This window comes from Peromyscus californicus, unplaced genomic scaffold, assembly GCF_007827085.1.
Source record: "Peromyscus californicus insignis strain IS unplaced genomic scaffold, ASM782708v3 Scaffold_3__1_contigs__length_106647218, whole genome shotgun sequence".
In the NCBI taxonomy this organism is placed as follows: domain Eukaryota; kingdom Metazoa; phylum Chordata; class Mammalia; order Rodentia; family Cricetidae; genus Peromyscus; species Peromyscus californicus.
Genome location: NW_026294551.1, coordinates 14,260,686 through 14,286,876, shown reverse-complemented (window position 1 = coordinate 14,286,876; position 26,191 = coordinate 14,260,686). Strand labels below are relative to the sequence as shown.

Here is a 26,191-nt window from a genome sequence, read left to right as displayed (position 1 = left end):
GGGTTCAGAGTCATCCATCCTATCCACTGATACCCCAACATGTATCATGCCAGCCCGAGGACCTGTTGGTGTCTAGGTGCACAGTCAACCCTTGCAGCTCCCCATTCAGGAGGGAGCTAAGGAGTCCCAGTAAGTGTCGGGGTCCTAAGAGAAAACTGAAACTAATATTCAAAGTGGTGGGAGCGAGTACTGAGAGTTAGTTCCCTTAGTTCCAGATTGCTAAGCATTGGGATTTTTTTTTTGAGGGGAGGGGGTTTCATTGACAATTTAAAAATCAGATGAAAGCTATACTTCTCTCATCAGAAAAACAAAACAAAACTCCACAAATCTGCATAAACACAATTTCACCTATTTTGTCAGGCTCCAGAGAGACCCCTGAACCCTTCCATCTATCCAGCCCCTCAGTTACCAACGGTCGGCGTTCACTGGAAATCACCTGAATCGCTGACACCTTTAGCCATTACAGTATTTTTCTTAAATAAGCCCTCTGTCCTCATCAACGGGGTTACAAGTCTAATCTCCTGTTGACAGGGTCTATTTTAAATGACTCCCTCTGCCCTCTGCCATTTGCCTGCTGGGTTAGCCCTCCTCCCTCACGGCAAGCTTTCAACAGTTTGCTGCCTCCCATCTCTCTCCCTCCCCATCCTCCCCCTTCTGGGCTCACCCAGAAAAGTCAAAGTCTCCGTGCCCAGTAGAAACAGCCTACAGTAGGCAGGGACCCAAGGTTCCAGTGGAGTCCCAGCCCGACGCGAGGCACAAACACTCCCCGGAACGCGCCCAGGCTGGCTCGCCAGCAACTTGGAGCGGCGCGCTACTCCGGGGTGTGTTTCTCGCGCGTCTCGGGGCCACTCTGCCTCCAGCATTCTCTCTTCCCGTTCCCTTCGCTCCCACCGGGCCCGCACTGGCCGCTCCGCTTGGCTACGGGGAAGACCCGTGCGCCCCAGAAGAGGCGAGGGGACACCCCCCCACACCACCGGCCATCCGTGTCACCCCCGTGCCGGGCCAAGCGTCCCTTCAGGGCAGGGCATGCGAGGCAGCGCCTGGCCACTTCCCAGGGAGTGTCCCGCGTGGGTGCGCGCCTGTCACTCCAGGCGAGAGTTCGGACTCCGGCCGGGCACTCTTAACTTCTCGGAGAGGTCCTGTCCGTGAGAGTGTGGACGCGCCTGGGCTTGGAGGCGTCCCGGAGCCCCAGTCCCCGGGACTACAAGAACTGAGCCTCGGGCAAAGGTGGCTCCCTGGTCCGCCCCCCCCCCCCCCCCGGGGCTACCGCGCGCACCTACCAGATGAAGTCGGTGCAGTGGCTGCAGAAGGTGGGTTGCTTGAAGAAGCGGGCGATGAATTTGTGGTCCTTCACCTCGTGCACGTTCTTCTGCCTCAGCGCCCCTTTGCGGGCGAAGCGGTTGGCCACGTCCTGAGACGCCGTGGAGTCGTTGGCCGGGTAAACGTCAGCCATGGTCCCCCCCAACCACCTCTTGCCTCCGCCGGAGAGCAGCAGCCGGGGAGGGCCGGGGTGGGCGGGGGCGGCGGCCGAGGTGGCGGTGCAGAGGTGCGGTGGTGGCGGCGGTGGCCGGGGAGAGCCGGGCCGGCGCTGCGCTGCTCGGAGCTGGGAGCGGAGCCGCTCTCTCGGGCTCTCTCCGGCTCTCTCGCTCGCTCGCTGGCCCCACGCTCACTGACAGCCCGGCGCCCGGCGCTCGCGCTTCCTACTCGCGGCGGCGGCAAGAGGCGGCCCGGAGCGGCGCCGCCCACTGCGCATGCCCGGAGAGCTAGCGTGTGTATGTGTGCACGCGCGCGCGCGGCTGGGGGAAGGAGCGCGCGAGGCGGGGGCGCGCGAGGCGCGAGCCGGGGGCCTCTTCGCGGCGCGGCGCTGCGCTGTACGGAGCGGGACACGCGTACTCGGGGGTCCCTGTGAGCCCGGCGACTAGTCGAGGGCGGCGGTCCCGGGGAGGCCCTGGAGATGTCCAGCCCAGGAAGAAGCCGGGAGGGGCGGGTCCTTCTCCTCCGCCGCCTGCTTCTTTTCCTCCCTTTTCCTCTGCTTCCTCCTCCCTCTTTTTTCTCCTCCTCTCCTTCCGCTCGTCGTGCCTGGCCTCCTCCTCTCCCCACCTTCCTCCTCCCACTCCCGCTTCCCTGTTCACACTTTGCTCTTTCTGGGATGGAAGTTCTGTCCCGGAGGAACCAGGCACCGGTCTCCCGACGCCACCCTCCTTAGCAGGTACATAGGTAACCTCTTCTCAAGTTACCTGGACCCACCGGCATTTCTGGGGTTTACTGGTGTTTTGTCATCCTCTACCCGCTCAACCTTCCACCTGACTAAAATGTCACTCTAGTTTTTTATGCCACTAAAATGCCCAAGTCCTAATCCTCACTCTGTACGGAGTAGGTAAAAAGGAGAGGGTTTGAATAACTAATCGTGGGCCCTCTTACCTACTTTCGATCTTTGACCTGCAGTTCACCTGCGTATTATATAGATTTGTATGACAGTCATTATCACCCGGTAAGATGCCAGAGGACTTGTCCTGGTTTGTGATCTCGAAATTCAATGGCCATCAGAATGTGGTGCCGATGATCAGGCTCTCTTGATTTTACATGTCCAGAACCTTAATTTAGAAATCATTTTGCATCCTAAGCTAATTGCTGAGATACTGGCAGGTGTAGAGTTCAGCTAGAGCATTTGTAAATTACCAAGTAAAACTGCTTATGAAAGAGTAGTTGGAATGGATCTATATGCAAGGGCGCACATGGGGGTGGGCACCTGAGCGCCTGCTGAATATTTATAGGTCTGCCTAGAAGATTCTAAGCCTCCAGACAGAAGCAACCATCTCCCAGCAAACGGTTCATTGCCCCATTCTGTCCAGGCCGGCCTCAAACTCGAAGCAATCCTCCTGTCACAGCTCCTGAGTGCTGGAGTTACAGTCATGAGTCATCCATCATACCAGCTACATGATTGTTGAGTACTAATTGCCAGTTTTACTAAGTTCACAAAACAGCTTCATGATTAAATCCATCAAGAAAGAGCACATTCTTTAACTTGAACACCACAGCACTAGCCAGTGATCCCAAGAGGATCAGGAATTTAAGCTTTCAAGAAAAATTGGAAAAGAAGAAAATTGTCTTAAGATACTAGCTTAAGCATACCCCACAAACCATGAAAGACTATTATCCTTCGAGATTGCCTAATTGTGCCTCTTGATGAAAAGATAGCTTCTACATTTAAACAAGTGTGGGCTACTGATTGGCCATCAGCAGAACAGGCCCTTGGCTGACCCGTTTACAATCTGGTGAGCCAGTGTCTTAGGGTTACTGTTGCTGTGACGAAACACCATGACCAAAGGCAACTTGGAGGGGAAAGGGTTTATTTGGTTTACATCTCCTGAATCACAGTCCATTGAGGGAAGCCAAGACAGGAGCACAGACCAGGAGAGAACCTGGAGGCAGGAGCTGATGCGGAGGCCACGGAAGATTGCTGCTTACTGGCTTGCTCACCGTGGCTTACTCAGCCAGGACTACAAGCCAGGGATGGCACCATCCACAGTGGGCTGAGCCCTCCCCCATCCCTCACTAATTAAGAAAATGCCCCACAGGCTTGCCTCCAGCCCAATCTTATGAGACATTTTCACAACTGACAGCAGCTTGTGTCAAATTGGTGAGCCTAGCCAGCACAGCCAGAGTTATGTTGGTACTTGGTGATATTTTATATGGGCAGAAATTTCAACACTTCCAAGCCAAGGGAGCAAGGAGGGGAGAAGTTGGGGAAGAACGAAGAGGAATGCACACTAGGAAAATAGATCAAATTCACCAGAAAACAATACGAGCGTCTCAAGCCATCAATGTTTACTACTGATAACTGTGGTTGAAATGAGGCATGGTGGAATGAAGCAACAGCCCCTCACACAGCCATGTTTACCTAGGATGGGGTCTTCCTCAAATGCTTACTAAAGACAAGCTTTTTTTCTAGCTCCCTGAGGCATCGAGGGTGAGGTGGAGAGAAATGGAGGGTGGGGCTGCTGATGTATCCTTGAGTAGCATAACAGGGAATACAAATAAGAACCAGACAACCCGGGTGGCAGCAGCCTGATACCTTTCTTCTGTGTAGAGAGGAGGGAAGTGATTGCTTTTAACTGTGAGCAGAGAGGATGGAGACAATGTCTCTCTCAAGTTGTGGCTTCGCTTGCTTGCTTGCTTCTGTCCTTACGGGTATGGAGAGAAATGGCTAACCGGAAGTCCATTGATTGATAGCTCAGCTGAGTGTGATTACATTAACTACCTTCATTTGAGCTCAGTTGGCCCAGAGAGGGCGGTGCACCTGAAGTGGAGAACTGCCAGTGACTCAGCAACACAATTGCTCCTCTAGTGTGGGGTTGATCACCCTGCACACACTCTAGCCACCTGAGAAGACTCCCATGGTGCAGCTGAATGGAGAAGATTAAGGGAGAGAATTCTTGGGGAGGCAACACTCAGCGTTAGTGATTGTTTTTAATCTGCTGTTTCATGGAGACTGTACAGGAAACGAACTGAAAAAGGGTAGGTGTAACACGCACAGGCTTTGTCAGAGTCCCTGTCTCTCCTGACTTTAGGGAGTAAAGGCAATACTCTTTGGAGAGAAGTCATCTGCCTAGCAGCTTGGTACTGGGGTCAAAGTCAAGGTCTTGAATTGATGGTTTCAAACCAGAGTGGTTGGCATAACATCAGTAGCCTTGACTTGCAGCGTAAAATTTGTTCTAAGAAACCACCTGGTCTGCTTTCAACTGGGCCATTTTCAAATTGGGCAGTAGGAACTTCTTAAGTATTGAAAAAGCCTGTCACTGAGATTGATAGTAGCCAAGATGAATTAATCACTAAGGCTTTTTCAACATACTATAGAAAGCTTGGGGGGAAAGGTAAAACAGCAGATCAGAATGTATAATCAAGCAGATAGTTAGATTTATGTGACTAGGAGGTCTTGGAATAAATAGACTAGGGTCCAAATGAGAAGGAGAATGTAAGGGCCAGGGGTCATTGTCAGGCAAGCTTGGACAGCTGGTGAGTCAGAAGCCCCAGTCAGAGATGAGTACCAAGTCTTCCAGACACAGTAGAATGAGAAGCAGCTAAAATCCAGGTCTCATACACCTCAACAAGCATGAACCTGTCTTCTCAGAAGGAATGCCATTTTTTTTAAACTCACAGAAAGATACCATGGAGGCTATTTAAGGTCCCAGTGAGCATCCTACTTGATTCCAGTTGGTGGCATGTGACCTGAAAGGACCCTTGGGTCTGGCCTTTTAAAAAAGCAAGCCTTCACCCAAGACCTTTCTCAGCCTCCTCTATTTCACAGTATCACCATCACCTTGTGGCTTAAGTTGAAAGCCAAAGTGCCTTCCCATTCATCCCTCCATTCTAGCCCCTTACCCAATCTAAGAGCTGTCCTCCTGTGGGTTCCACATCCTGAACAGATCTCAGGTTTGTCCGTGGACCCCACTCTAGGATATGTGCCATCATTATCTCTTTCCTGGACTACCACAGAACCACTGAAATGACCTTGCTTCTGTTCTTATACCTTTTAAGTATAAACTTCACAAGTCGTCATCCTTTATCAAATGCCTCTGTTAATTTGTATGTGTGTATATGTGACTGTGTGTATGCGGTATGTGTGCACATGTTCAGGGGCATGTATACACGGATGGAAGCCAGAGGAAAGGTTAGGCACCCTGCTCTGTCATTTTCAAGAGACGGGGTCTCCCCCTGAACCTGGAGAGAGCCTGGCAGCCAGCAAGCCCCACCAACCCTCTTGTCCTCACCCCACACCCTGCTTTAGTTACAGACGCACCTGCCTTTTAGATGCTGGCATTGAAACTCAGGTCCTCGTGCTTGGACAGCAAGCACTCTTAGCTGCTGAGCCATCTCCCCACCTCGCCAATGCACCTGCTTAGATCTACTTTGTGTTTTGAATAAGTGTAAAGATGTCCTTTATATATTCATATAGAAGGAAATTGAAATGCTGATTTCTCTTAAATTAAGCCATAAATAACTCAGCCAAATAAAAGTAGGATTTCTGAAGGAAGTCACTATGATTTAAATGAGGTTTCTCCCTGAAGAGTTCATGACTGGAAGCTTATCTTAGTGTGGAAATGTGGGGAGGCAGTGGGACTTTTAGAAAGTGGGGCTTAGTGGAAGGTAGAGAGGCTAAGTCATGGGCCCCACCTTGGAGAAGGATTAACTGAGTTCTTGGGTGACATCAGTACTTGTCTGAGCAGGTTATTATAAACTGAGGTCACAACATGTGTGTGGCCACTTCTACACCTAGCTGTTTCTTTTAGTGTTTTTCTACCACCTATGACATAGCCAAGCAGGCTTTTTACCATCTGAAACCATGTAACTATGGACCGTTAGCCTTGAAAACTAAGCCAAGTAAACTTTCTTTCCGTGTAAAGTATTCGGCCTCAGGTATTTTGTTACAGTTATGTAGAGTAGACTAAGAAAATGTGCAAAATAACTCAAAAGTCCAAATAAAGAAGCAAGTGAGAAGACATACCTATCGGATATCATTTTTTAAAAAAAGCTAGTGGAAAAGTAGAGATAAATGTCTTGGCCAGAGAATTCTCAAGCAAGATTTCAAGGAGCTGGAGAGATGGCTCAGTGAGTAGAATACTTGCTTTGCAAGGATGGGAGCCTGAGTTTAACCCCCAGAGTCCATATTAAAAATGCTGGGCATGGCCGGGCGGTGGTGGCGCACGCCTTTAATCCCAGCACTCGGGAGGCAGAGGCAGGTGGATTTCTGTGAGTTCGAGGCCAGCCTGGTCTACAGAGCAAGATCCAGGAAAAGACGCAAAGCTACACAGAGAAACCCTGTCTCAAAAAACCAAAAAAAAAAAAAATGCTGGGCATGATAGCATGTGTTTTTTTTTTATCCAGGCAATGGGGAGATGGAAACAGGGGGATCCCTGGAGTTGACTGTCCAGTCAGCCTAGGCTAAGGAGTGAATCTCAGGCCAATGAGAGACCCTGTCTCAAAAGACACCATGTAGTGGGCAGCACCTGAAAACTAACACTGAGCTTGACCTCTGACCTCCAAACACATACATCCTTGCCTATTCTTTGCACACACAAAGAAACAGAAGATCTCCAATCCATCTCATAACAAGATAAATGTAAATTAAGACCATACTGAAATTGCACTGTGACTTAAGATTTGGGCATAGCTTAAAAATTTACTGTTTGTTTCAGTAAAGATATGTGATAAACAACTGCACCATCTATCATTGGTAAGCCGTGAAATTGTTGCAGACATTGCCTTGGTTTTTGTTTTCTGATGCTGTGATGACATGCTCTGGCCAAAGCAACTATAGGGAGAAAGTGTTCACTCTGGGTCACATTTCAAAGACATCGCCCACTGTGCTGGGGAAATCAAGGCAACAGGAGTTTGAAACAGCTGAACACATCCCACCCAAATTCAGGAAACAGAGAATGAGTGAGAGGTACTGCTCAGCTCACTTTCTCCATTTAGACAGTCCAGGATCCCAGCCATGGAATGATGCCACCCACAATGATCCATCTTTCTACCTTAATTAAGGAAATCAAAATAATATCCTGCAGGCATGCCCAGAGACTCATCTCCCAGAAGATTCTAAACACTCTCAAGTGGGCGATTAACCATCATCGATACGATAAAGAGAAATTTGGCAATAACTACTACAATTCAAAATACTCCAAATGCTTTGACCTAGCAACTCCATTTCTAGAAGGGTACCCTAAATGTGTGTATGTGAATGGGTACAAAAAGGCACACAGAACGGCAGCATTCATTAACATCAATATCAAGTTAAGAGACTGGCTAGATCGACTGTGATGAATTCATATGCTGGAAATGAATTTCAGCTATTTAAAAATAAGATCAATTACACACACAGATGCAGAAATAACTTCCAGATACATGAGTGGGAAAGCAAAAGCAGAAGTGTGTATGCTAGCACTTTTTAAAGAACCTATCTAGGACCGGGGGTGTGTCTCAGAGATCTCAGAGCAAGGCTGTACTTAACACATGCAAGGTACAATAAAAAGGAGAGTGAGAGACTATAAAAAGGAAGTGTGTGTGTGTGCAAACACACATATACATGTGGTGGTATTGTGTTCCCCAAAATATTGTACACCCTAATAAACTTATCTGGGTCAGAGACAGAACAGCCACTAGATACAAAGGCTAGAAAATGGTGGCACTCACACCTTTAATCCTAGCACTCCAGAGGTAGAAATCCCTCTGGATCTCTGTGAGTTCAAGGTCACATTGGAAACGGCCAGGCATGGTGACACATACCTTTAATCCCAGAAAGCGAGCCTTTAATCCCAGGGAGTGGTGGTAGAAAGCAGAAAGGTATATAAGGTGTGAGGACCAGAAACTAGAAGCATTTGGCCTGGTTAAGCAATTGGCTGGTTAAGCTTTCAGGCTTTTGAGCAGCAGTTCAGCTGAGACCCATTCTGGATGAGGACTCAGAGGCTTCCAGTCTGAGGAAACAAGATCAGCTGAGGATCCGGCAAGGTGAGGCAGCTGTGGCTTGTTCTGCATCTGATCTACCAGCATTCACCCCAATAACTGGCCTCAGGTTTGTTTTTATTAATAAGTACCTTTAAGATTCCTGCTACATATACATATAATTTTAATTTTTTAATGAGGCATTTAGGATATAGAGAAAGCAAGCTAGAACTGAGCGAGAAGTTTCTATCCTGATGGCTACTTTTCATACTGCCAGAAGCTTCCCCAGAATGGCTGGCGAAGAAAAGTCACCAATAATCTTTCCTAACCCTGTGAGCCACAGTAGCAACCTGCCAGTGAGATGTGCCCGCTGTTACAATAGTGGCTTGCCTATTACAAGGTAACCAACCACTTTCTGGGTGGATTTGAGGCTCACCACAGAAATACATGCCTGGTGCTGTCATCCTGGTTAAAGGCCCATGGATAAGGAGGTCATGGGCTCTAGGGAAGAACCTACTACTATTGTTTTGCTAAATGGATGTGGTGTCAAACTACCTTTTAAATATGCATATTTATACCTGTAAATCTGTTAGTGCTGTTTTCTGCCTTGATCAGAGAAGCTTCTGTTTGCAGTGGGTGATAGTTAATGCAGGTGATGCTCGAAGTGCTGAGAATAAGTGACTGTTGACTGCTGAGCCTTCAACAGGACATGTGTATCACTTCCCACCCCTATTGGTTCAGGGGGCACTGTGAAAGAGAGGGCCAAAAGAATGTAAAAGCTGGGGAATGGGAGGAGTGCTGTGATATGCTGTCTTCTGGACACAATGTCATCATTGCATTCATGAACCCACTGTGGTTAGCTGCATAAGACCTGCACAAGATGGGGCCTGTCAACATGCCCTCATGGGTATGGGAGAGGCTTATAAAACTCCATCCCTTCTGAGGAGCTATTGGTAATTGATGTTTGCTGGAGGAGAGAGAGTCGTTTTCTTTAGTGGTGGAGCCACTGATAAGTTGCCCATGCTCCCTACCCATGCTCGTGTAAGCAACCCTAATAAAACTCCAAGCATCACAAAATCAAAGCAAATGGAAATAAATGTAGGAGCACAGGGACTTGTTGGAAAGAAGAAGTGAAGGGTTCAGTAGGAATAGGAGCAGGTGAGAGAGGATAACAAGGGAGGTGGAAATGACCAAAGTAAATTATATACGTAATTTCTCAAAATATAAAAAAAAAACTTAAATGAGGGATTTATCATATTTGACACAAAAGGTTTTTTTATTACTACTAATAATATTATTGTGAGAGTGTGTATGAGAGAGAGAGAGAGAGAGAGAGAGAGAGAGAGAGAGAGAGAGAGAGAGAAAGAGAGAAGGCAGCGGGGAGCATAGTGTGTGTAAGGGAAGATGTGCACATGTGCCATGATGCCAATGTGACATGTGGAGGTCAAAGGACAGCTTTGTGGAGTCAAGTCTTGTCCTCCACCCTTTTATAGGTTCTGGGGATTGAACTTGGGTCATCAAGCTTGTGTGGGAGGCACTCTACATGCTGAGCCGCTGGCCCCACAAAAAGTTCCTACTGCCATTATTATTTTGATTCATATAATAGGGGCATGTTTACTCATGTGAATGCAGATCATTGAGAAGTCCAGTTGAAAACATTGGCCCTTGTCCCCTCATCAGCCCAAGAGCTTCTTGATGGCTGGGATCTCAACTTCTTCCTCCTAGGTTGTGGAATGGTAGTTTCCTACCTCTCTTCTTGTTTCCACATGTAGCTAGGGCTTGGAAGTCAGTCAGAGAACCTGGGTTCACGTACCAGCTCCTACAGTTAACTGGGTTGGGTAATCCATAGAAATAAACTTCTCCAGGTCTCTATTTCCCCATCTAAAAGTGGGGATATCTAGAGCCAGACCAGGATTTTTTTTAAAATAGGAAGTTAGCCAGACGATATTTATGAGTGTTTATTAAGTACTTGAAAAATATCATGCAAATGTCAATCATCTCAGCCTTCCTGAGTCTGGGTTTCATGGAGTAAGTTCAGAGCTTCCTCTTCTAAACCCATTCTGTCTCCCAACCCTCTTTCTTCCCATTATACTCTCAAGGACAACCAAACTGGGAACAAGGAGAGGTCCCATGGGTGGGATACAAAAAGGCTTGCAGTTCCATGGCTCAACATCTCCCCCCACAGGACCCCAGTGATCTCCTCAGGTTTCCACTCACACCTAAGTTAACTGAACAGAAGCAGAGTATTAAGTTAGCTATGGCATCTTTCCAGCCTTCCTGGGGAGAAGTACCTGTCCTTGCATGTTCCTTGAATCTTCTAGCCTGAGCCAGAGACCTCTGTCCTCCAAAAGGATTAAGGAATTAACATAATGAACAAATTGAAATTTTACTTCGCTTGTTGGTTTTATTGGTTTTGAGACAAGGGCTCACTATGTAACCAGACCAGCCTCAAACTCACTAGGTAGCATAGGCTGGTCTTGAATGCCTGGCAATTTGACTACCTTGGCCTCTCTGAATTCTGGGGTCACACATGTGTCCTACCATGCCAGCTAAAATTTTTAATGATTTTTTTCAAGTCCAAAAAAAAAAAACAGTTGAAAACAGCAAATACCATCTGCTTATGCTCCACCTTCAAAAGTGACCAAGTCATCATGACTCTTCCGTGTATTTGCTACCTCATCTCTTTGTCTCTACCTAATAAAACCTTGACATAAATAAAACATGCCAGCCTGAAGTACTGGTACCATCTGTGAGCCTAGTCCTAGGGAGTTGTAGGCAGAAAGGTCAGGAGTTCAAAGTCATCTATGACTAACTCAAGGCCAGCCTGGGTACATAAGACTCTATCTCAAACAATAACAACAAAAACTTAAACAAACAAACAAAAACATCTTTTTTTCTCTGAAGCCTGGTTTAGTTTGAATGTGTTGTGTTGGCGTGGTAGCTATTTTTTTTTCGATGTTAATTGGCCACAATTTAGAATTACCCTAGAAGAGAGTCTCAATTGGGGAATTGTTTAGATCAGATTGGCCTATGAGCATCTCTATGGGGCATCTTGATGGTTAATTGATATTGGAAGATCCATCCGACTGTGGGTGGCACCATTCCCTAGGTCCTGAACTTTATAAGACAGGAGAAATCTAGATGAGAGAGAGCAGTCAGCATGGATGTCTTCGTTTCTCTCTGCTGTAGATGTGATGTGATTATCTGCTTGAGTTCCTGCTTCGACTTTGCTCAGTGATGGACTGTAACCGGGAAGTATAAGCAAAATAAACCCTCTCCTCCCTTAAGTTCCTTTTGGTTGGAGTGTTTATCACATCAACAGAGAAGAAACTAGAATGTTGGGTCCATAAAGAGCAAATGCAGAACAACTCCCACTAGGGAACATGAGGTAGAATCCAGTGAAACTTGGTCAAGCGGCTCACCAGGTGTGTATATCCAACATGGCTGACAGAGATAAATCAGTGACACACAGCGACGGCCTTCCTCGGGGCCTTTTCAGGGGTACCAATGGGATAATCACAGCCTTGTTCCTCTGATAGATATGTGATATTACTTGACATACTGTACAACCTGCAGTCTTGTCTCTGGTTGGCATGACCTTTGAACTAGAGTGATAACAGCTCCCCAAGCCTTGGAACCTGTCCAAATGTCTGCAGTACGTGTGATTCTGACAAGCAGGAAGGACACGAAGCAAATTCAGAAACAGTGTCTATAAAAAGCCATAGTGAACACTCACCCTGCCCTCTCAGGTAATGCTCTAGACGAGGGAGATGAATAGTGAACAGAACACCTCCAATAGGGGGAAGTCAAAGCTTGCTTGGGGCATTTTAAGGTAGGCAGGAGGGCTGGGTTGGTAACCAAATGGTTCTGTTGGTAGAGTGCCTACCAAGTAAACATGAGGAACTGGGTTCGGATCCCCAGTACCCATGTAAAGCCAGGTGTAGTGGTGTCCATAACACCAGCATTTGAAGAGGGGAGGGTGATGGCAACAGGCAGACTCCAGGTCAGTGAGAGACCTTGTCTCCAAAAAAATAAGGTGAAGAGCAAGAGAGGATGACACAGGGCCTTGTCCTCTGGCATCCAAGTGCACACATGCACAAAACATAAACCTACACTACACACACACACACACACACACACACACACACACACACACACACACACACACACACAGAGGAAAGAGGGAACCTGAAGTCAGACACTATACTACTGTTGCCAAAAGTTGAGTGGGGTAAGCCAATGAGATCAAAATAAAACAATGGGAAAATCACGGTATGTTTATATGAAAATAGAAATGAGTCTAGAGAGAAAAGCAGTCAATAGATATGTCGAATGGTGCTGTCAATCAAGTATGATTGAAAGGTGTCAGAGAAGAAAACTTTTTTTCTCTACACACTTGATTGAGGGGCTATGAATTAACCTGACAAAAGAGATAGTTAGAAGAAAAGACCCACGGAGGTGATCAGAATTGGGGTTCACATGTCTTCATTGCAGGTGAAGACAAAGCAGTAGGAATATCATTGATGGGGAAACAAATTACTCTTAAGAAGAATAAATGAGCCCTTGGAAATGAGCTGGAAGGCAGGGTTGTCTCCTGTCAGTGTCTCTTTAGAGTTCTCCTACCCATAGCTGACTTGTTTCCACCTGTTGGAAGCAATCTTCCCTGGTTCTATGGCTCCACAATAGAGGCTTATGACATTTGAGTTCTTTGGAGAGAGTTTGATTTTGGGAAGATAAGGGACTCCAGGACACAGCGTCATCCTTCATCTGTGGACTCTCACTTGCCTTCAGCTTAAAATAAGTGTGTGTGTGCCTGTGCATATGTGAGTGTGTGTGTGTGTGTGTGTGTGTGTGTGTGTGTGTGTAGCCCAGAGCACACATTCCTCAGGCACCAGTCACCATTCTTTTTTTGGAAAGACACCTCTTACCAGGATCCAGCACTCACTCATTAGGCTAGCCTGTCTGGGCAGTGAGCCCGAAAATCCACCTGTGTCTACCTCCCCAGCACTGGGACTACAAGGCCACACCCACACCACCTTGCCTGACTTTGTATATGGGTTCAGGGATCAGATGCAGGTTCCTGTGTTTGCACAGCAAGGACTCTACCAACTGAGCCATCTAAACTTCTAAATCTGTAGTTAAGCAGTTGCTTCCATTTTGTTTTTGTTTTTTTAAAAGGTCTACCTCCAAAGGCAGAAGGAGGAAAGTCACCATGTGTCACAGTCCTTGCTTCACTATCTTTGGAGCATCCACAGCAGCCCCAGGTAGGTGAGACAAGAGCCTCCACCGAGGTGCAGTACAAACATCTTCTGTCCAGTGGCCCAGTGGCCCAGTGGCCTTAATTATTTGCCCAGATGATAAGCCAAATCAAACCTACATCATTTGTACCTTTTGAGTTAGGTTTGCAAAAAAAGACTCTGTACTTGTGTCCAAGAGAATTCGCATACTGGGGTTTTAGTAGATCTGTTTTGTGACTCTAGTGTGAATGAACTTGAACCGAGATACTTCAATTAAAATGTTTTTAATATTTATTCATTTGAGGCATGGTATACACGAGCCACAGCATGCACGGGGAGATCACAGAACAACTTGCAAGGAAATAGTTCTTTCCTTCTGCCACGTGGTGAGGACTGGGCTCAGGTCGCCGGACTGGGTAGCACGCTCTTATCCACTAAGTCATCTCTCTTGCCCCAGGAGAGATTGTTTAATGGAAATCTTAAGACTTTGTAAACATCAAAACCCACCAGAGAACTTTCATTCACTCACCAGTTGTTCTAGTGTGCCTTCTGTTGTGAGAAACACCATGGCCAAAAACAGGTTGGGGAGGAAAGGGTTTATTTTACCTTACACTTCCAGGACACATTCAATCACCAGGAAAAGTCAGGGCAGGAGTTCAAGGCAGGAAGCTGGAGGAAAGCTGTTCCCCCTGGCTTGCTCAGCCAACTCTCTTATATAGCCCAGTCCCACGAGCCTAGGGATGGCACCACCCACAATGGGCTAGGGCTCCCTATCTCAATTAACAGTCAGGAAAATGCCCCTCAGTAATGCCCACAGGCCGATCTGATGGTGACAATTCTTCAGCTGAGGTTCTTTCTTCCTGGGAGACTCTAGATTGCAACAATTCTAATTATTTTATATCTGATGCACAAATATATATAAAGAACACATTGACATACTACTAATCATTTTATGCTGATATATGTGAATATACATTATATAACTATTTCTGAATATATTTATTTTCACATATCCCTTAGCCCCTGTATCTCTGACTGTCAATTGGAAGATAACAAAAATAGTGCTGTCCAGCTACAGTTCATCTTATAACTTTACTGTCTGCCACTAAAAATCATTTCTGGAGTCAACAAGATGGCTAAGTGGGTCAGGAAGCTTGCTGCCAAGTGGACAACTTGAGTTCAGTCTCCAAGACCCACATGATAGAAGGAGAGAACCAACTCCCACAGCTTGTCCTCTGACCTCCATATGCATACCATAGCATGCATACATGAGACCACTTACATATTCACATATTCTCTCTCTCTCTCTCTCTCTCTCTCTCTCTCTCTCTCTCTCTCTCTCTCTCTCTCTCTCTCACACACACACACACACACACACACACACACACACACGCACACACACACAAGAAATATTTTTAAAAATTTTAAAGAATGATTTTATTGGGTTGGGGATGTGGCTCAGTTGGTAGAGGAAGCATGGCTTCGTTTCCAAGTACCACATAAACCCAGAATGATGGAGCACATCTGAAATTCTAGCATTTGGAGGTAGAAGCAGGAATATCTTAAGTTCAAAGTCATCTTTGACAAGCCTGGGATATATGAGTTCCTGTGTCCAAAAAAATTATTTTGCTAAGGGTATAGAGCTCAGTGATAGACAGGGTAAACCACTTGCCTAGTGTGTGTGAGGTCCTAAATACAATCCTCATCACTAAAGGGGAAAAACAAAGAAGAAAGAAAAGTTTAAACATTATTTTATTTCGGGTGCCATTATCATTTCCACCAGAAGCTTTAAAAAGTTATTTTTGTGTCTGTGTATGTGTACAATGTATGACTGTGTTCATGTGTAAGAGTACACATGTACTGTGACATGTGTATAGAATCAGAAGGCAGTCCTGGGTGTTAGTCTGCACCTCCCACCTATTTGAGGGAGGGTCTCTCTTTTTCCACTGTGATTCCTACTTCAGACTAGCCAGCCCAGGAGCTCCCAGGGGAGTCCCTGACTGTACCACACATCTCCCAGTATGCAGTGGTTTGAATGAGAATGGCCCCCATAGGCTCATAGGTTTGAGTACTTGGTTCCCAGTTGGTAGAACTGTTTGGGAAGGATTAGGGGGTGTGGCATTATTGGAAGAGGAGGTGTGTCACTGGGAGTGTGGGCTTTGAGATTTCTAAAGACTCACACTATTCCCAGTGTGTTCTTTGCTTCCCACTTGTGGATCAAGATGTGAGATCTCAGCTGTTCCTGCCTCCATGCCTTAGCTCCGCTATCGTGGACCCTAAGTCTCTGAAGCCATAGGTCCAATTACACACTTTCTTTTTGTAAGTTGCTGGAATGGCAGACATGATCTATAGCATCTGGCTTTTACACAGGTCCTCGGTATCTAAATTTAGGCCATCAGGCTTGTGTGGCAAGCTCCTTTGCTTGCTGAGCCATCCATCTTCCTGGGCTCTCTACCAGATTGTTTTAAATTATCATGTATTAACTGTGCATATTTTTTTTGTTGTTGTTTTTCAAGACAGGGTTTCTCTGTGTAGCTTTGCGCCTTTCCTGGGACTCACTTGGTAGCCCAGGCTGGCCTCGAACTCACAGAGATCCGCCTGCCTCTGCCTCCCGAGTGCTGGGATTAAAGGCGTGCGCCACCACCCGCCCGGCTTAACTGTGCATATTAGTGGGGCTCACTGCACCATGCATGGATCAGTCCAGCCTCCCATGACTGTCCTTCTGCACCAAGCCCTTCCCAAACCTTTGCAACCACTGTTTTATACTCAAGTCACCTGTCATTTTAGCTTCTGCAGATGAGAGGGAACACTCAGTACTTGTTTTCCTATGTCTGGTTTATTCCACTTAGCATAATACCCTTCAGTTCCATCCATCTTGCTGCAAATGACAGGATTTTATTCTTAATGAGGAAAACTTTGTCAGATAATTGACAGTTTTTTTATTGTTTGCCATTATTTCGCTTAAACATTGCTAATGTCATATTTGAAGAATGACTTTGCAAGCTGAACTTTAAAACTTAAAAATGAAGACTTTTAAATTGCTTGCTTGTGTTTTTGTCTTAAGACAGAGTTCCTTGGTATGCGTGGTACCCAGGCTGGTCTTGAACTCACTATGGAGCCCAGACTGGCCTTCACCTCTCCATTCTCCTGTCCCAGTCTCTCAAATGCTGGGGTCATAGGTGTGCACCACTTAAATGTACCAGCTAAATGTTTTTCTAGGCAAAACAACACAGTGACAAAAGTGACCTTCCTCGGGAACATACAGACTCACATCTTCTGCTTCATCACTTTGTCACTGATCTCCCTGGCCTTTAACAGACCTGGGAACCAAACAGAAACACCTAGCTGCTGTGGTGTGTGCATCCCTTCAGGTGCTTGAATTATTTTCCTCCAAGGTTCAAACACATTCAGGAGGCACCTGGCCAATCCAGATTCGTTACCTTGGAAGCTCCATGCTTCTCTTACACAGTGGTTCTCAACATGTGGGTTGCAACCCCTTTAGCAAACAGTAGGGACATTACAGTGATAAAGTAGCAAGGAAAGTAATTTTATGGTTGGGAGTCACCACTACATGAGGAGCTGTATTAAAGGGTCATTGCATCAGGGAAGTTGAGAACCACTGGACTGCAGTCTGAGCATCAGTGACCAAAAATCAATTTGAGATCTGGAGAGGTGTCTCAGGTGGTAGAGTGCTTGCTTAGCGTGCAGAAATCCCTCCAGCCCCACATAAGCCAAGTACGGGGCCACATCAAGTTGTAACCCCAGCACTTGTAGGTGGAGGCAGGAGAACCAAAAATCCAAGGCCATCCTTGGCTACATAGCAGGTTGAGGCTAACCTGGGCTAGCTGAGACTCTGTCTCCAAACAAAACAAAAAGTTTGTTTTTTTTAATTAAAAGATAAAGCAATGAAAATCTAATATTGAAAAAGAATCCGGCTTACCAAATTGCTCCATAGCTTTGAACAAAATAACAAAATTTGAATTTCAAGCTAGCTGGATGCAGGGAAAGCTTATTATCTAATGATAATAATTCTTCTCACCCAGAAACAATGGCATCCAGGGACAGCTAGCAGGGACCGAGTCAGGCTAGAGTATCTCTTTTCTCATCTGGGCCAGGGAAATATAACTTCCAAATTTATAAACACTGTCTTTGACAACTACCTTTAGCTGATGCCAGCTGTTTTAGTTCCCAATAGCTCACTTAACTAAACTAGTTATAAAGTATAGCAAGAGAGAAACAGTATAAAACAAGTTAACGTGTTGGATGCTTAACTATGTCCCAGAGAGTGTTTTTAATCCTTTTAAGCAGATTGAACTCAGTCCATCCTCACCTCTTATGTGGTAGGTGATAATACTGTCCCTCTGTGATTGGTGGGAAAATTGGGGTGCAGACAGGTCACGGAGTATATACCAGCAGAGCTGAGATTAAATCCCTGAAACTGTGCCACAAAATCATCCACTAAAACAGCTTGCCATCTTTGACTGACATCATCAACATGGTCCATGCAGAACCCCCACAGTTTGACAAGAGGATTTCACCCAAGTTGGTCCTATCGGAGCAGAATAGCTATTTCCGGTCTCCGAGTTCAGGTGATCATTTGGTGAAGCATGAGAGCCAGTGCTGACAGACTGTAAATATTGAGAGAGTCGGAGAGAAGCCAAGCCTTCCATCTAGTGGTGTGAGGACGACTTGTGGTGACTGAGTGTGCAGTTCCAGGAAAGAACAAACAGATACTTCCATGTGCTTTCTGAGTCACTCCCTATTTGCCAGTTTTTTCTTTGTTTGATACAGTGTGTAATTTGCTTCAGAACAATTGGACTAGGCGAAGATGATAAAAATGAACAGAGACTCCAATAAGTCATCGTTTGTTTTTCCATGGTATTTTAAACCTTTCTCAAAATTAAGAATCATTAGGGAAGAAGAATGTAATTTCTTGGGTTCAGGTGTGGCTTAGTGGTTGAACACTGGCCTGGTATCAGTGAGGATGTGGATTTCATCCTCAGCACCAGGAAGAGGATAGAAGAAGAAAGGGAGGAGAGGGAGAGGGAAGTCTGTACAAATTTAAAATTAGTGGCAATTCTTGTGACTGAGAACTAACCGTCTATGGAGTTCTCTGTTGTCATGCTGCTCTCTGAAGGACCCTGCTTTTACTTTCAATAGTTGTAAAGATAGATCTTATTATGAACAGTATCAAATGTTGACCTGGAGAGATGGCTCATCGGTTAGGTGTACATGCAGTTCTCCTTGTGTGCATGCCAAGTGGCTCACAACCACTTGTAACTCCACTTCCAGAAGATGGGTCACTCCTCTTCTGGAATTCACAAGTGCCTGCATTCATATGTGCATAAGCATGTGTGTGTGTGTGTGTGTGTGTGTGGTGTGTGTGTATGTGTGTGTGTGTGTGTGTGTGTGTGTGTGTGTGGTGTGTGTGTGTGTGTGTGTGTGTGTGGTGTGTGTGTGTGTGTGTGTGTGTGTGTGTGTGTGTGTGTGTGTGTGTGTGTTTAAAAGGTTAAATAACAGAAAGTGGCGAGTTTGCTTTGTGGTTGTTTTTTTTTTTTTTTTTCTCTACAGTTTCTTGAACTGTAGCAAGCAAACTCACTAAGATGGATAAAGATGGCTTAAATTGGCAGTTCACCTCAGGTACAAAAAGGAGTCTATAAAGCCTTGGGCAGACACACCTAGTTTGGTAGGATAGGTGTGCATAAAGTGTTGCAATGTGATCAGTCATTGTTTCTCCTGAGGAGTTAGGTGACAGGCCATCAGGACAAAAGGACCTCAGCCAACAGGTGCTGTTTGTGAAATCGAGATACAGACAATGGGCAGGTCTTGCGCACTGTGTGTACCTTTTTTTCCAGACCTGTGGTAGCATCCTCTTTGCTATTGCAGGGACCAGCGAAGTATATCTGAAGCTTCTCTGGGATTAACTGACAGCAGATTCAAGAGGATTGGAATCCAATTGCATGGGATCCACATGGCATGGGAATCCAACAAAACATGAGACTCTGCAAAGGCCTGGAGAGCTGAGGCTTAACTAACCCCTGAGCTACAGTCAGGAGTGGAGACTTGAGCAGGAGGGGGTTTGGGAGTAGGAGTAGGAGAGGAGGAGCTATGGGAGGAAGAGGGAGGGGAGGAAGATGTACTTCGACTTAGGAGCTGGCTAGGAATGACTAGATGAAGTCTATCCAGGCAAGGCGTCCCTGGGTGACCTCAGGCATAGAGCCGTTTAGCCTCTTCTCTGTCTAGTGGTTCATCTTTCCTGGTTAGTAAGATTTATGGACAGTTTCATTCCTTGTGGGAAGGAGCTTGAGGAAGCTGCTCCCTGACTAGGGGAAGAATCAAGAGATTGGCAGAGTAGATGTGATGGTGGGCAGTAAGAGAAAGCATAATACTGCTCTTTTAGTTTGAAAGTTCCATTCTTAGGCATTTGGGGTATTCTTTTCTGAGCCCCAACATTAACCAGTAGTTTTGTCTTGCTGGGATCTTTCTCTATATTCCAACAACACTCTGAGTTGTCTCTGACATACTCTGGAAACTATCTTTTGATATTGAGTCTCACCGATACAGGTTATATAAAATTCTTTCTCTCTCTCAATTTCACATATTTATGTATTTGTGTTTGTGATGGGTGTGCATGTGTATAAGCATGTTCACATATGTGGGGCACGAGTGTATGTGTGCATGTATGGGCATGCATGCATGGGCATGTGGAGGCCCAAGGTAGCACTTGGTGTTTGCTCAATCACTGATCACTTTATATACTGAGGGAGGTTCTCCCGCTGAATCTGTAGTTTATGGTTTGGGTAGGCTGGAAAACCAGCTTGCTTAGGAGGATTCCCTGTCTCCGCTGCCATGTGCCAGGATTTCAATGGCCCACGGTTCCAGCCTGGTATTTACATAGGTCTAGGGATGTAAATTCTAGTCCTCAGACTTTCAAGACACACACTTTACCCATTTACCATCTCCCCAGCTCTAAAACCCTTTCTCTGCTCCCCTCTCTCTCCCTTTCTCCGTGTGTGTGTGTGTGTGTGTGTGTGTGTGTGTGTGTTATGGCATCTGGCATATACCAGGCCCATTCAGTCCATGGCTAACAAATACTCCTTGGTTGCCTACTACACACCAGGCACCGGGACATAATATTTACCAAAATGAATTCCCTCTCTTAGGAATCTTCCATTCTATTTGAACTGAGCTGAAGTGGACCATCAAAACCCCGAATAGAATCTAGGACCAGTCCTCTGTTCTTCGACCAAACTCATACTATGTCAATTCCTTCAGCTGATCTTAGACTTCATTTGCATTTAAATTCTTTTTTTAAATCTGCTCGTGGGCAGTCCTTGAGCTGCCTGTCTTCCTGGCTGTATTTATTAATTTATTTATTTTGGATGTTTTGAAACAAGATCTTGCTATGCAACCTAAGGTAGCTTCAAACTTGTTCATGTAGCCCAGGCTGGTGTAAAATTCATGATTTCCCCGTACCTCTGCCTCTGGGTGCTGGCGTTCCAAGTATGTGCCAGTATGCCAGGTTTCTTCCAGCTTTTTACAAAATTCTCCAGCATCCACAGGGAGGTGGGGGAAGACCCCGGGGGAGCAAGTTGCCTCCATGCCCTCTCATCATTCTGGATTTAATGAGGGTCTTGGGGGCAAATCCCATTTTTGGTTCCTGTGAAACTGGAGGTTGTCAGCAGGGCTATTCATCAGGCTCTGTTTCTCTCCCACTCACTGTGAGAGTCTCTTAAAACAAGTGTGCCTATAACCACTGCTCTCTACTCCAGTTTCTAGACAATGTTGGGAGAGACCGAGGTGTCAGACACCATTTTAAAACAGCCCTTTGATAATGTAAAATTACCTAGCCACCCCCAGCCTGCCCCGTGTTGTTTCCTATGAGGAAGGAATAAATGTGTAATTTTAAGGAAGGGTTTGTAGAGTGTGGAGAAACCATCCTCTGCTCTCTCTGAATACCATAGCCCCATGGTCTACAAGAATGTACAAAAATGGATTCCTGTTTATTAGAAGAGCTTGTGCAGGACATCAGAGGAGTCTAGCTGGGGGCTGGTGTCCTGTTCATCTGTCAAGCATGGGCCCTGGGTTTCAAGTCTCAAGAGTGGAGACTTCACTGCTTTACAAACAGGCATGCTAAAGCCAGAGCCTCTCAGACCAAAGTAGAGAATTTCAGTCCATGGAGCTTTTTCCCTAAACAACCAGCTACTCATGGGAGGGGGGGGGGCGGGTTTCTCTAAGTTATTTTAGTGCATTGGTTTGTCATTCTTCTTCATCGTTCATGCATACATGGGGCATAGAGAGGTGAGCAGAGTAAGTCATGAGTCAGGAGCAAAGCCCCAAACCCTCTGGTCCTCCTTTGTGCCTCACCAGTACTAATGACCAAGGTAGACGTGCATGTGGAGGCCAGAGGTCAATCTTGAGCATCATTCCACACTGTGTGTGTGTGTGTGTGTGTGTGTGTGTGTGTGTGTGTGTGTGTGTGTGTGTAGTGTATGTGTGTGTGTGTGTAGTGTATGTGTGTGTGTGTGTGTGTGTGTAGTGTTTGTGTATGTGTGTGTAGTGTCTGTGTGTGTGTAGTGTTTGTGTATGTGTGTGTGGTGTTTGTGTGTTTGTGTGTTTGTGTGTGTGTGTGTGTGTGTGTGTGTGTGAGAGAGAGAGAGAGAGAGAGAGAGAGAGAGAGAGAGAGAGAGAGAGAGAGAGACTCACTATGTGGCCTTGGCTTGGCTTGCCTGGAACTCATTATGTAGATCAGGCTACCCTTGAATTCACAAAGATCCACCTGCCTCTGCATTGTGAATGCTGGGATTAAAGATATGTTCCACCATGCTTGGCTTTAGATTTTTTTTGAGACAGGGTCTTTCAGTGGGTCTTTCTGAGGTTAGGTGGGCAAGATCTGCTTTCCTCCACCTCCCGGCATACACCCTGATGACTGGCTTTTTATAGAGACTATGGACCAAACCCAGGTCCTCATACTTGCATGGCGAGCACTTTCCCAGCTGAGCTGTGTCCTAAGCCTGAGGCCCCCTTCTTTAAGTGCCACTACCTCAGCAGTGCTACACTGAATGCCGAGCTTCCAATATACGAAGCTTTGGGAGATACTCAAACCAAACCCAAACAGCAGCTCAGATAAGCAAGAGTTAAAATATAGGTATTAAATAAAGGGCTTCACCTATCTACCCCACCCCCACCCCCACCCGCAGGTAACCTTTGCATAAACTTTCCTTTAAAGAAAAATATTTGTCCTACAACACAAGGTCTTGATCCAAGTTTCTTTTAGAAGTGAAAGAAAAAAGACTGGTAAAGGGAATTCTCATACACTGCTGGTGGGAAGATAAATTACTCTAGCCATTATGGAAAATAGGATGGAGGCCCCTTACTTTTTATTGATTCTTTGTGGATTTCACATCATGCACCCCAATCCCACTTATCTCTCCATCCCTTCGTATCTACCCTCTGCCCTTGCAACCTCCCCACAAAATAAAGTTAAATTAAAAAAAAAATCAGGGCCTAGCAAGATGCTTTGGTGGTTAAGAGCACTGGCTGCTCTTCCAGAGGGCCTGGTTCAAATTCCAGCAACCACATGGCAGCTCACAACTCTCTGTAATTCCAAGATCTGACACCCTCACACAGACATACATGCAGGAAAAACACTTAAACACACACACAAAAACAAAACAAAATAACAAAAACAAAAAAGGCTCATAAAATAATAAAAACTAATTAATTAATTATTTTTTTAAAAAAAAACAGCCTGGCAGTGGTGGCACACACCTTTAATCCCAGCACTGGGGAGACAGAGTTGGAGTCCAACCTAGTCTACAGAGCAAGTTCCAAGACAGCCAGAGCTACAGAAAGAAACCCTGTCTCGGAAAAAAAAAAAAAAAAAAAAAATCTCATTGTGGAAGCTGTAGTGTTTATACCCAGAGGAATAGAAATAAACATGTTTTGGAGATAACCATTTTCACAGGCTGTTTGCAACACTGTCCACAATAGACAAGAAACATAATCAATCTAAGTGTCCATTGATGGATGAAATGGAATATTGTTCAGCTGTAAAAACTGCAATTCCGTCATTTGCAGCAACATGGATGGATTTGCAAGACACCATGTTAAATGAGAGAGCTCATGCACAGAAAAACAAGTACTACGTGAGTCCTGTATATGTGGATGCTGAAGTTGATGTCACAGCTCCAGGGTCCTGGTAGGTGGAAGGAGGGATGGAGAGAAGAGAGTAGAGCAGGACAAGGGTGCAGTAGGAAGAATAAATCTTAATGTTCTGCAGCATTGTGGGAAAACTCTGGTTGACAAAAATTTGTGTGTGTACATGATGTGCATACTTATATGTGTGTGTTCATGTGTATGAGGGTGCACATGTATGTGAAAGTACACATGCTTTTACACGCACGTGGAACATAGAAGTCGACCTTGAGCATCTTTCCTCAGGTGCCATCTACTTTATTTTGTTGTTTGTTTGTTTTGAGACAGCATCTCTCACTGAACCTGGAACTTAGCAATTAGCCTGACTGGCAGGCTAGTGAACCCTGGGTATCCACCTACCTCTGCCTTCCTAGTGCTGGGATTGCAAGTGGCCACCACCATGCCCAGCTGTTTAGGGGAAATGAACTCTAGTCCTCAGGATTGCCAGGTAAGTATTTTACCACCTGACTCACCCACTAGCCTCTGTTTGACAATGATTAGTTGAATTGTTCAAATATCTAGTAGAGAAGATTTGAATGTCCCAAACAAAAAACATGACATGTATCTGAAGTGATGATGGACATGTCGGTTACCTTGGCCTGATCATGACACATTATACACATGCATTGGAATGTCTGTTACAAAGCCCCTGTGTCATCCCTTCATAAGTATGTTTCACCAGACATTTGAAACTAAATGGTCAACCTCAGCTTAGGATAACATTGCTTATTATATACAATAATTCCTTTTAATGTTTTCTTGGTCTCAGAAGTGCTCAATAAATATTTGTTGATAAAATAGGTTGCAGGTTGATAAAATAGAGGCATCAATAGAACTAGAAATTCAGCGCCATCCCCTGCCACATAGTGAGTTTGAAGCCAATCTGAACTCCAAATAGCTCAGTAAGGGCTATCTCATGAGAAAATAATAAAGTATGCCACCATACCCTTTGGCCCCTTTTGATATAGTTTGCTGGATGCTTTGTTGTGGAGACAGGATCACATTATGCAGCTCTGGCTGGCCTGGAACTCACAGAAGACTACTTGCCTTTGCCTCACAACACTTTGATGCCAAGTTCTGGTATTAAAGGCATGTGCCACCATGCAAGGCATGGAGTACATCATGAGAGAGCCCCACCACCAATGAAAGAGCCTCATTGAATGTTTATACATTTAACCTGCCTGGACACACAGAGAGTGTGATTCCTGGAAAGACTCCAAGTATTCACTCCAAATGTTTTTTTTTTTAATTTCTGATTAATACAACTGAGGACTAAAGCTACCACCTTTTACAAGAAAGATACATTAGTTCAATAAACTAGGCATGGCAATTCATGCCTACCATCCCTTGATCTGGGAAACCAAGGCAAGAGGATTGCTACAAATTTGGGGCCAGCCTGGGAAATATAGTGAGTGCCAAATCAGCTTGGGCTACATATTAGGAAACTGTCTCAAACAAACAAACAAACAAAGCAACCAGATTGAAGCAATAAGAGCAGAAAGCATCCAAGATTATTAAAACCTCTCCCAATGCTAGCAGTTAGCATGGCGAAAGTCGCTACTCTTGCGTCCCGTGTCTGAGAGAGTCTATAAACAGAAGTATATGGCATGGCTCCTGCTCACCGTCCCTTTTGAAAAGGTGGTTGGGTGTCCCTGGAGGCACTGTCTGAACGGCTGGAGGTTTGCCCACATACACAGGCTTAAGAACCTAGATAGTGGGCAAGCCTCATGGGCCCCTGGGCTCTGCCTTCTGAGGATTTCTGCTAGCAGGTGAGTGATACCTCATAGAAAGACCTGGACTTTACTGACTTAGATGGGAACAAACAGGAATTCCTGTCTGAACTTGTACTGCAGAAGGTAATTGGCATTCCTCCCCCCCCTTAATGTGTGTGTGTGTGTGTGTGTGTGTGTGTGTGTGTGTGTGTGTGTGTGTGTGTGTGTATGATGGTATGTATATAATGTGTGTGGGCAAACATTTTGTGTGTAGAGGCCAGAGGTCAATGCAAGGTTCCTTGCTCTATCACTTCCCGCTTGATTTTTTTATTTTATGTTTGTGGGTGTTTTTGTTTTTGTTTTTTTTCCAGCCTGTATGTCTGTGCACCACATGTATGCCTGGTACCATCTGAGGACAAAAGAGGATGTCAGATCCCCCTGGAACTGTAGTTATAGATGGTTATGGACCACCGTGGGAGTGCTGGGCATCGAAATAGAGTCCTCAAGAAGAGCAGCCATTGCTTTTGACCACTGAGCCATCTCTCCAGCCCATTTTCCCCTTTATTTTCGAGGTAGGGTCTCCCTCTGAGCCCAGGGCTCATCAAT

General features: G+C 45.6%; 1 protein-coding gene and 1 long non-coding RNA gene across 2 annotated transcripts in view; one reads left to right on the top strand and one right to left on the bottom strand.

The window, feature by feature from the left end:
- The window catches only part of Prkca (protein kinase C alpha), a 410,921-nt gene extending 409,357 nt beyond the window's left edge, over window positions 1-1,564 (bottom strand). Inside the window, exon 1 of the mRNA XM_052759458.1 lies at window positions 1,281-1,564. Within this exon, the coding sequence (XP_052615418.1) occupies window positions 1,281-1,453 (173 nt within the window). The 5' untranslated portion in view covers window positions 1,454-1,564. The remainder of the gene's footprint in view (window positions 1-1,280) is intronic.
- A 301-nt stretch (window positions 1,565-1,865) lies between these two features.
- LOC128123257 (uncharacterized) lies at window positions 1,866-25,762 on the top strand. The gene is made up of 3 exons (XR_008222615.1): window positions 1,866-2,209; window positions 13,618-13,703; window positions 24,162-25,762. It is a non-coding gene; the product is annotated as an uncharacterized LOC128123257 (long non-coding RNA).
- The last annotated feature ends 429 nt before the right edge of the window (window positions 25,763-26,191 follow it).